Source organism: Sinocyclocheilus rhinocerous, unplaced genomic scaffold, assembly GCF_001515625.1.
Source record: "Sinocyclocheilus rhinocerous isolate Xijiao unplaced genomic scaffold, SAMN03320098_v1.1 scaffold1269, whole genome shotgun sequence".
NCBI classification, from domain to species: Eukaryota; Metazoa; Chordata; class Actinopteri; order Cypriniformes; family Cyprinidae; genus Sinocyclocheilus; species Sinocyclocheilus rhinocerous.
This window is the reverse complement of record NW_015664194.1, coordinates 55483-67503: the sequence shown is the minus strand read 5'-3', so window position 1 is coordinate 67503 and position 12021 is coordinate 55483. Positions and strand designations below refer to the sequence as shown.

General features: G+C 38.5%; 1 protein-coding gene across 2 annotated transcripts; it reads right to left on the bottom strand.

Annotated features, from left to right (window-relative positions):
* Positions 1-323: 323 nt before the first annotated feature.
* Positions 324-4629, bottom strand: LOC107729895 (pygopus homolog 2-like). 2 transcript variants are annotated; one of them, XM_016540628.1, is made up of 3 exons: positions 4593-4629; positions 2710-2759; positions 324-2491 (listed from the first exon to the last, which is right to left on the bottom strand). In XM_016540628.1, exons 2-3 carry the CDS (start codon positions 2749-2751, stop codon positions 878-880), a joined length of 1656 nt encoding a protein of 551 aa, XP_016396114.1. In that variant the 5' UTR covers positions 2752-2759; positions 4593-4629; the 3' UTR covers positions 324-877. The 2 variants fall into 2 exon arrangements, with proteins under 2 accessions (XP_016396114.1, XP_016396113.1); XM_016540627.1 differs by lacking the exon at positions 4593-4629 and adding an exon at positions 3844-4586.
* Positions 4630-12021: the final 7392 nt, after the last annotated feature.

The following is a 12021-nucleotide window of genomic DNA, read 5'->3' as shown; positions in this document are numbered from 1 at the left end:
TTGATTCACATGCAATCCAAAGACTACATACATACACTGATATGGTTATGGATTACCACTATCGGCTATGCCACCATCTATCAGTGTCCACTTTGTGTCAAGAACAGTGAGTAGCTGTACATGAAGAGAAACATTCTAGTTTTATTAACAATGAATCGCAGGACTCCAATTTCTGTCAGATCACTCATGTATTCAAATAAACAGTGAAATGTTGATTATCTACATGTCTTATATGCCTTTTTCAGGATGCTGCCGTTTTCCTTTGGATATACTGAAATGGAGATCACTGAGAGGAGAGGAGAGGTTGTGTGGTGGATATACACTCTTGACTTAATCAAAGCATTCTTAGCCAGACATGTCAAAATTTTTGAGGTAGCAAGTTGGCATCAGTGCTTTGCAGATCAGCAAGGTGGATTTTGGAAAGAAGAAAAAAATTGGACAGCTCTTTGGAGGCTGATCTTGGGTATAATCACACAAAAGGTTAAATTCTTGTACAAACATATTGAATTTTGCTTTTTACTGTGGCCAGAATCAATCTGCTTCTCCAAATTTGTCACCAAGGTGAAATGAAGACCTATGAGTGCAAAAACAGCTGAATTTTGAAAATGTGTCATGATGTTTTATATACAAACATTTCCAACATCTGTTACAATGCTTTTTAATCAGAGACATGGGCCCTAAAAGTGCTTATGAGGTCTGTGAAGAAACAAACGCAAGAAGTAACATCAGATTAAGAAGTTCAGTTTTATCTGTATGTCTCGCTCTCCTCTGGTGGATTAATTCTTCACTTCCATTTCACTTTCTCACCATGAAACACAAGACATAAAGCACCAAGAAATAAATCAAACATCCCTCTTCCCCGATCTTCTTCTCTCCTTTAGCCATCATTTGCAGCCACCAGCTGTCCCAGTCCCTGTCGCACATAAACAGCTTGAATCTCCTTTGTCTTGAGGCAGAAGTCGCAAGCCCACACCGCGGCGCTCTCCCTGGTTAGCAGCCCATACGCTGGCTCAGTTAGGCCTGTGCAGTCTCTATGGAACCATCGTTGGCAGGAGGCCTCACACAAGATGGCCTCTTGGTCATCGTGCACTTCTGACAGGCAAAGGCCACAAGGGAACACCATGCCTCCACCTAGCTTTGGGGGACCGGAGCCAGGGCCAGCAGAGGGTGGAGCGGGCCCACTGGGAAGCGGGGATTGGGTGTTGGGCGTGGAGTTGGAGTTGGATGGAGGATTGGGGTTGCTACCTGGGGTGTTGCCACCACTGCTGTTGTTAAGGTTGTTCTGGGTGGAGTTGGGTGGCTGGTTTGGCATTGGACCTCCAGGAGTATTGTTCTGCTGGTTGTAGGGCACTGAACCTGGAGCGGAGTTTGGTGGCGTTGGTTGCTGCTGATTGGATGGGGTGTTGGGGCCAGGGCCACCAGTGGAGTTGGGTGGAGGATGCTGATTGGTTGGTGCCTGTTGAGGCTGGGGACCGTTATGGGGGCCAGTGGGGGACGAGTTGGGATTGGGGGGTTGAGGAGCCGACTGGGGTTGTCCTGGAGTGTTGGGGTTGGGTTGTTGGACATCTGGATGACCTGGGAAACCTCCTCCAGGCTGTGGGGGTCCAGGGGTTGGGGACGGACCAGGAGTGGCATTGTTGGATGGAGGACCGGAGGGATTAAGGTTAGGTGGTTGCTGTTGAGAGGGAACAGGTGGACCACCACCTGGACCACCAAAGTTCTTTCCCTCTTCACCAACAGGAGGACTTGATCCAGGGTACGGGCCATCTTGTGGAGGAGGGAACTGTCCTTGTGGAGGCATACCTGGATGTCCACCCACCATATTACCCCCACCACCCATGCCCATCATGTTCATTCCTCCTCCCATACCCCCCATAGGGTTCATGGGGCCGTGCGGAAGCCCACGAGGGCCAGGGCCGCCAGGTAAGGGCGGGCTGTTGAAGGGATGGCCACCTTGTCCATGTGGAGGCTGTTGCTGAGGCATCCCAAACCTTGGATGAGGTGGACCTCCTCCACCTCCTGGACCGCCACCCATTCCTCCAGGTGACAACATTGGATTGAAGCCCTGCCCAGGGTGCATGGGTGGGCTGAAATTGGGTGGCATGTTAAACTGGGACGGGCCTCCTGGTGGAAATCCTCCACCACCACCTCCTCCGCCTCCAAAGCCTGGCATGCCCCCAAATCCAAGTGGGTGGTGTGGTCCAGTATTTGGCGTTGGCGGACCGAAAGGGGGTCGTCGGCCAGGCTGTCCGCCTCCAGGTCCACCTGGGCCACCCATGAATCCCATACCTCCTCCCATTCGACCGGGTCCACCATAGCCACCTCCACCGCCCCCTGGACTGGGCAGAAAAGAGGCACCACCTGGACCACCCCCTCCACCAGATCGCAACGGCGGACCAAAGTCATCATCGAAAGGGTTAGAGGCCACCAGGTGATCAACCATCGGAGTAGGAGGGGGTGCAAACTCAGAGAGGTGGGAGAATGCTGCCCCCTAGCAGGAAATACAAAGGGTGAGAAATAAGTTGGTAATGCTGAATTGCTTAGTTTCTAATGTTAATGCACTGAATTTGTAATTAAATGCAATTATTTTTAACATTTAGCTTAAAGAGGGTACCAAGTTCACTAGAATACGAATACCTTTGCAAATATTACAACAAAGTCCGGCTAAATATAAAGTAAAGCATTAAGTCCAAAGATTCAAAAACTAACCTGAGTGTTGGACTTCCTCTTCTTTTTCTCTGGGCTCTTCATCTGGGAACCTATGGAAGCAGAAATGGAAAGGGGGGAAATGAACAAGAATAGGGTGGGATAAATTAGCAGTTAGACCAAAAGAGTCTTTTTTTTGATGCAAAAATTTGCACAAGATCATTTTTCACTGTAATTTGCCAGGTGGTATTAGGTGGAATTGCTCATTTACATGCCCCATGTGTCACACTGCTAGCATCAACTGTGAACCTGACTGGCATTTGAAGAGATAAAGCAGAGCACTGGTAACAAATAGATTTGGTAACTGACTATTTTGTTAAACATATTTGTTGACATGACAACCACACATCTCAGTACCTCCAATAAATACATACATTTCTTGAGAACCAAATAAATCAAACCATAAAAATAAAACAAATAAAACAAAACCCCATAAAACCTAGATTATCAAAGTGTATCCCACGTTATTAAACATTATGACAAGAAACTGAAGACTAGAGATAGACAGACAATCAGTTTGACCAATATTTTTTTCCTAATTAATGCTGTTCAGTTGCTTTGACACAATCTGTATTGTTAAAAGCGCTATATAAATAAAGGTGACTTGACTTGACTTGATAATAATATTTTTTGTTTAAATTACCATAAAATATTATATTAAATATCTCATTTAATTGTAGTCTAAATTTTGTTTTGTTTTTAAAAAGCAACAATAAGAGAGTATTAAAAAAAATGCATATAATTTATCAGACACTTAGTTAAAGATAATCTGTCATATCGGTCTATCTCTGAAGACAAATTTTACAGCTGATGAACTTTTATGCAACCCTTTAGAGATCCCAAACCCTGATCCCAAGTAAGACGCTTGCTTTTAGGGCAAATAACACATTGGAAAAGAGTTGAATGCAATGAGTGTAAAATAAATCAATCAATCAATAAATAAAACAAACCCCAAACGAACACGCGTGAATAGACAAGTGATGCGAGGTTGACATAAAGCTACCCAAAGACAGATCCCCACGAAAACAAGGCCACCGTACATTCAGGCATGTGCGGACAGGGAAAAGGGAGATTTGCAGCCAGAGCTGTGTGGATTCCCGCTCGGACACAGAGATGCGCTGACTGACAGTTTCCTACCTTTGCCTCGTTTTCCTTGACTCTGTCCCGCCTGCTGTCCCGCCATTAAAATGACTGTCGGTGCGGTGCCATGACACCGTTCATTTACAGAAATTAGTTTATTTGACAAAAGCCTCCACGGGTCCAACGAGTATCACCCCGCAGCCCCAGGAATTGCACGTGAAATACTTAATTTTAACTGTACCGATGGGCCAATGAGACCAGGCACCTACTCAGCAACATGTCTGAAGGATGCATTAATGGTTTGAGTCAGATTTATCATTTTCTGCACGTTTACACGCATGCACCCCCAAATAATAACGCGATCTGGATGAGCATCGCAGATACGTCTTAAGATGTTGAGTTATTAACCAAAAGATCTTTGCAAGCACGCAAACCAGCCGTGATTGGGATGGACTGAATGTGAATACACATCTGCCTGCCTGCAATGTGATCACATACAGATGTGTTTCTACCTGGACGGCCGTCTAAATGTCATTCAGATGCAAGCACACCGAGCTCTTCCCCCCATTTTAAACTGCGTTCGATTCGAAAATACAGTGCGACTGTAAATGACGCGTTAGGCGTTTGAATTTAATTCAAACGTGATTTGAATTCGTGATCTAGCTACCGCTAGCCGTTTAGCCATCAGCAAGCAAGGTAAGACGGTAAACGCTGCTCATACAGCTCATTCATATACACCTGATTGTTGCATCAAGTCATGGATGTCAACCCGCATATGACAAACAATCAATGTCAAATAGACTTACGATTTAATATTTACCCCCAAACGCGAAATTGGCCATGTTAATTACGGCCTGCTCGTTGCCGGACAAAGAGGGACAGCCGGAATCGACTCGCGCAGGGCATGTGTGGAAAATAGGGGTGGTCGGTCTAAAACAAATAAGCGATTTTTATTAAATGTTTATGTTTATGGCGATATTATATAATTTTTTTCTATTTAAAATTACATTAGTGACATTTAGGTGATGTAAAACTGATACATGTCTGACGCTATTTCTGTAACTGCTCAATATTTTTATCGTCGCCCCCCGTGTATCAAACATGTGGACTGATCGAGATCAGACCACTTTTGCGAACGATGCAGGGAGAAATTGTGTGTTGTGCATTTTGCACTCAGTTCACTGCGATGGGCATTGTTGTAAATAGGTACAATTAGAATTTATTTATGGTCTTGTTGCATATTGTTTTGGAGGGAATGTACTCTGACCGTTTTCTAAAAAGAAAATGTTTACCCCCGATTTGGTTATAGGCGCGTCTGAATGCTTGTATGGTTCAGCTGCATGAGTGGATTTGTAGTTTTAAGACTGCAGTTTCATGAAATCAGCTTGATTTAACGTGATTTTGCTTTTATTTCCATTCCTTTCTCATTTTTCCTAAATAACTTATCTTGTTCTAAATGTAAAATGCCTTTAAAATAAAAAAAAGTATACTTTCTATGACAAAAGCAGTTTTGTAGGCATAATTTATCAACTGTAGCTATGTGAGTACTGATCTCCAAAATAGAATAGTAAAATAATTACAATTAAATATATATAGAATCATTTGTGGAAGCCTGTTTTTGGATATTCAGATGTGAAGAAACAACTGTCACGAGTCAGAACAGTGCACTAAATGTTGGTTTTTCCTTTGTACTTCTACTGATACAGGACCAGTCCCCTAAACACAAATCATAAATCACACATTTTCAACTCAAAGGCAAAACTGCGTTTAGAACAAGACAGTTAGCTTCACATAACTTTCACTGCTTTGGATCTAAGGAGACAGCTCAAATGTATTATACCACTGACTTTGCTGCCCTCTTGTTGTCGAGTTAACACGGTACACTCCAACTCCACCCCTGAACTTGGTTTCTTCACCTAGTTAGTAAAAAAGACATGAGAGAAATATAACGGTGCCCATCTGACTAAAAGTTAGTGTCTGGTGGCCTCTATTGGTCATACAAAGAACCAACCCTGCAAATAATATTGGCCCCAATGTGTTATTTGTACCAATCAGTTGTAAAAGTAACAGGACAATTATGGCAGCACTTAAGTTCACAGCTATTAGTGTCACTTAATTTACTGTGATTGTCTGAAACCATTTCTGCTTTGAATGACTTGAGGATACTTTCACACTGCCCTTAACCCAAAGGTTATTCTTCCTCGTTCTTTAGAAAAACTTTGAAGTGAAACTTTCATTTTCCACTTTATCTTCATCAAATCCACCAATTTCTGTCATAATTTTGCAGTCAGTTACCAGTGTTATTTAATAACATTGAGATAGTATTATAGTTTTTAACAATATTTAGAAGTTGTTTTTAATTTAAAAGTTTTATATTCAACTTATTTTTCAATGCAGAAGTAAGCCATTTTCTGTGAATGTGCGAGACAATTCTCGAGAGAGAACTTATAGTTCTCATAAAATAACGAGAACATAAGACTAAACAGTAGTGCAGTAAATGGTAAAACTGTTAGCGCTACAAATCAGTGTGTTCATAATTAAGATAATATATTCAAATAATATAGAAAAACACCAGTTTGCTGTTTTGTACAGCCAACAATAGCTGGAAATGGATGACACCTGAATCCGGACACATTTACAAATGGCTACGCCAGCTCTTACGGGAAAAATAAGGTGGATAGTGTTTATCAATTATTATTTAGTTTTAGTTATTTTAGTAAGCCTAAATTAAGTTGAGAAACATGAGAAATGTTGCCTTGGCATCTAGATGAAATAAAATATATTTTTTACATGTAATTAATTTATAATTTATAAATAAATTATTGATTTATTTATTTTAGATTATTGTATTGCAGTTAACATTCATTTTATTTCAAGCAACGGGAATGCGTACTTCTACTGATACAGGACCAGTCCCCTAAACACAAATCATAAATCACACATTTTCAACTCAAAGGCAAAACTGCGTTTAGAACAAGACAGTTAGCTTCACATAACTTTCACTGCTTTGGATCTAAGGAGACAGCTCAAATGTATTATACCACTGACTTTGCTGCCCTCTTGTTGTCGAGTTAACACGGTACACTCCAACTCCACCCCTGAACTTGGTTTCTTCACCTAGTTAGTAAAAAAGACATGAGAGAAATATAACGGTGCCCATCTGACTAAAAGTTAGTGTCTGGTGGCCTCTATTGGTCATACAAAGAACCAACCCTGCAAATAATATTGGCCCCAATGTGTTATTTGTACCAATCAGTTGTAAAAGTAACAGGACAATTATGGCAGCACTTAAGTTCACAGCTATTAGTGTCACTTAATTTACTGTGATTGTCTGAAACCATTTCTGCTTTGAATGACTTGAGGATACTTTCACACTGCCCTTAACCCAAAGGTTATTCTTCCTCGTTCTTTAGAAAAACTTTGAAGTGAAACTTTCATTTTCCACTTTATCTTCATCAAATCCACCAATTTCTGTCATAATTTTGCAGTCAGTTACCAGTGTTATTTAATAACATTGAGATAGTATTATAGTTTTTAACAATATTTAGAAGTTGTTTTTAATTTAAAAGTTTTATATTCAACTTATTTTTCAATGCAGAAGTAAGCCATTTTCTGTGAATGTGCGAGACAATTCTCGAGAGAGAACTTATAGTTCTCATAAAATAACGAGAACATAAGACTAAACAGTAGTGCAGTAAATGGTAAAACTGTTAGCGCTACAAATCAGTGTGTTCATAATTAAGATAATATATTCAAATAATATAGAAAAACACCAGTTTGCTGTTTTGTACAGCCAACAATAGCTGGAAATGGATGACACCTGAATCCGGACACATTTACAAATGGCTACGCCAGCTCTTACGGGAAAAATAAGGTGGATAGTGTTTATTATTTATTATTTAGTTTTAGTTATTTTAGTAAGCCTAAATTAAGTTGAGAAACATGAGAAATGTTGCCTTGGCATCTAGATGAAATAAAATATATTTTTTAAATGTAATTAATTTATAATTTATAAATAAATTATTGATTTATTTATTTTAGATTATTGTATTGCAGTTAACATTCATTTTATTTCAAGCAACGGGAATGTTTTTTATTATTATTATTTGATTTAGGTTTAGTTAATAACCCTGTCAGTTACTCAGAGCGCCGCCATAAATCACACAATGCAACATGAAGACCATCCAGTTCCAAAGGTGCACGGTCACACTGTCATTCATTCACCTTGCCCTGATCCACCCTCGGTCATCATTAGTTATGAATAATTTCATTGACATGTCTTTCCCGAGCGCTCCTCATGAATGATTTCTGCATTCTCAGGCCCTCTTCAAGACCCATTAGCGTTAATTTTAGCCTCAGGATTGAGTTACCATCTGCATTGTCTTAAATCGAGATGAATTGTTAATCCAGGGCTGCTGTCATAGGCAGGTTAAGATCGCAGTGAAGGTTAGGTGAAGGGGTGACAGAGGCGACGGGGTTAATGACTGTTTGCAGATCAGATGTACACAAGTCTGCGGCCCCTCTGGGGTTTAGGGTAGAATAGCAGCAGTAGCCTACGTGATTCACGCTGCTAAAAACGGCCAAAGTGTTGCCTCGGTATCGTTTCACTGGTATTAAAGACACTTAACGTGTCGTGCAGGAGAAAAGGCTTGAATTGACACCAGCCCTCCACCTTTCCTTTCAGTAGGTACGCTAAGATCCCTCTCTTTTTACTTTTCTTACTTCATCATGATAGCTGAGTCCGATAAGCGGTCTCTTGTGACGCCTGCTGTGATCCTGTTTAAAACCAGAGCCATCCTCCACGAGCATATTGTATGAGATAGACAGACAAACCAGCCGTTAAAGATACACCAAACACGTGAAAACGTGTAAATCAAAGCTCTCCCCAGAAACAACCAGGCCTTAAAAGGGGTCATATGATGCGATTTAAATTTTTCCTTTCTCTTTGGAGTGTTACAAGCTCTTGGTGCATAAAGAAGATCTGTAAAGTTGCAAAGACTAAAGTCTCAAATCCAAAGAGATATTCTTTATAAAAGTTTTGGATAGCTGGCCAATCAGAGCACACCTCGCTTTTTCAGACCAATGAGCTTTGTAAAAATCGATGCGTTTCAGAAAGGCGGGGCATAGAGGAGAAACAATAATGTACAGTATGTGGAAAATAATGTGTTTTTTGAACCTTAAACCGCATAAACACATTTCATTACACCAAATACACAAAATAATGTTCTTTTTAGCAACAACATCATATGACCCCTTTAAAAAACAGACTTTGGTTTCATAGTAGATTAATACAATAAAAAATTAAGTATCTAATCAAATAGTAAAAATATGGTATCTTGTAAGTGTGATATTACAAAAGTTTAGTTTAAAAGTCAAAACTTTATAGGCCTGGGAACATTTCACTGTATGAGCTTTAGCTGGTAGCAATTAAAGTGTTAGTCGAATTGTAATAGTTTGCAAATGTAGCTCGACAACTGGCTTATAATTGTGATTTAAACAATGAGAAATTACACTGCAAACATGGGAAATAAAGCAAGTGAGAGAAATCAAGTCAATTACAATACAGACCATGTGCTTAAAACTTTGTAAGGGTGAGAACAACTGTAGTTTGTTTCAACCTCAAACTGTAGTGTTCAACCAGAAAAACCACCAGACAGCAAATGTATGTTGAAACATTTTCCAAATTACATTTTGGTTGTGGGAACATTATAATGTTGATTTTTTTATACACCACCGTTCAAAGGTTTGGGGATGGAAAGATGTTTTAATGTTTTTGAAGAAGTCACCAAGCCTACGTTGAGTCGATAAAACAAACAGCAAAACAGTAATATTATGGAAATATTATTACAATTTAAAATAACTGTTACTATTTCTACGTTTTTCTTTAGAATGTAATTTATTCATGTGATAAAGCTGAATTTTCAGCAGCCATACTCTAGTCAGTGTCAAAATGATCCTTCAGAAATTATTCTAATATGCTGATTTCCTACTCGAGAAACATTGTACTGCCTAATATTGTTGTGGAATCTTTTTCCAGGAGTCTTCGATGAATAGAAAGTTCAAAAGATTTATTTGAAATAACTTTTTAACAATTTACTGTTTAACTTTTGATTAATTTAATGCATCCTTGCTATATAAAAAGTATTAATTAAACATAAATTACATGTAGTAGATAGTACTAAAAATAATATATATATATATATATACTTTTTTTTTTTTTACATAGTAAAACATAGTAGTAGTGGCTTTTTATACAATGTACTATCCAGTATCAAAAAGTATGAGGAAATGTAGGTCACAGTATAGATACTGGTGTTTGTAATCTATTGCATTATCATCTGTGGCTCTCTGAACCTGCTCACACACTCTCACGTTTGTCAGTCTAACATTTGCCCTAGAATGTCAAACATAGTTTTACAAATGCATTCCTGTGTTCATATACATGAGCGAATCATTGCGTGTGAGCTCCTTGTGTGCGCCTCCACTTTAGTTTGTAGGAAGTACGTGTTTGTCTGCATGTATGAACACTGATATGGACACTGTTGTCGTTGTTGTTATCGTGAGCACAGACCATCCGCGGAGGGATCAGAAGCAGAGCTGGAGACTGCGGTGGAGACGTTCAGCGCGTGAGGTAAGCTGAGGTGTCTGTCAGGGCTGGTCCAGACAGCCTGGTCAGATAACGGTGACATACAGCACTATAGTTACCAGCCGGACCCGGTCAGGTGACACCGCCACATCACAGCTGCCACAACAGCCTCAGCCCCAAAAGACTGTCACTGTCCTGAACACCGTCTGTAGTCTGGAGCAAGACAGATATGAAGACAAAATCCTCTAGATTTGGTACATGTTTTATATTATCTAATTGGTTGTGTGAAAGCAGGATTTGTATCCTGCATGGATAATGTGGCGATAAAGGAATTAATAAGATAAATTAATATCCTTAATATCCTTCCTTTATTAGCTTGTACTATCCTGGACAATTCACACATTATTGTCTCATCATGATAATTGCTTGTACTCCTCATTTTTATATCGTTTTAATAAAAGTGTCTGGTAAATGAAAAAAAAAAGGACTTATATAGCTGTCATAAACATTATGAGGTCCAGATCTCTGCATTTTACACCTCCTTAATACAACTTGCACATGGTCCTAAAAAGCATTCAAGCACTTAAGTCACATGTAAGAATGTATGAATGTAATTTATAATAAAATATTAAAACAAGTGGCATTTAATAACAGCATAATTTTCTATTCAAAAAAGAGATAAGGGTTTAAATGAAAGAAATAAAACAATTTAAATAAAAAAAAAACACATCATAGTTTATATATATATATATATATATATATATATATATAGCCTATATAAAGTAGCATGGGTATATTTGTAGCAATAGCCAACAACACATAGTATGGGTCAAAATTATCGATTTTCTTTTATGCCAAAAATTATTATATTAAGTAAATATCATGTTCCATGAAGATATTTTGTAAATTTCCTACCGTAAATATATCAAAAGTAAATTTTTGATTAGTAATATGCATTGCTAGGGACTTAATTTGGACAACTTTATTGGCAATTTTTTTTGCACTCTCAGATTCCAGATTTTCAAATAGTTGTATCTCGGCCAAATATTGTCCTATAAACCATACATCAATGGAAAGCTTATTTATTCAGCTTTCAGATGAAGTATAAATCTCAATTTAAAAAAATTGACCCTTATGACTGGTTTTGTGGTCTAGGGTCACATATGCTGTGTTTTAAACTTGCTATAGAATACAGAAAAAATATATAAAGGTTTCCACAAAAATAATATTTTATAAAATTATTAAAACATATTATTATATTAAATATAAGCAGCACAACTGTTTTCAACATTGATAATAAGAAATTATTCTTGAGCACCATACCAGCATATTAGAATGATTTCTGAAGGATCAAAATAAATTACTTTTTTGGATTATGTTTAAATAGAAACCAGTTACTTTAAATCATAATGATAATATTTCACAATATTACAGTTTTTATTTGTTTTCGATCAAATAAATGCAGTGGCGTAAATGCAAATCCCTTGGTGAACATAAGAGACTTTTGAAAAGTGTGTATAAAATATATTTTTCATGAACGCAAAGTTTAAGTCAGTAATTAGGTCAGAGAATAAATACAAAGTACAAACATTTCTGCATTGTTAACATGCACGACATGCTTCAGCTGATGCAACCCATATAAAACAACC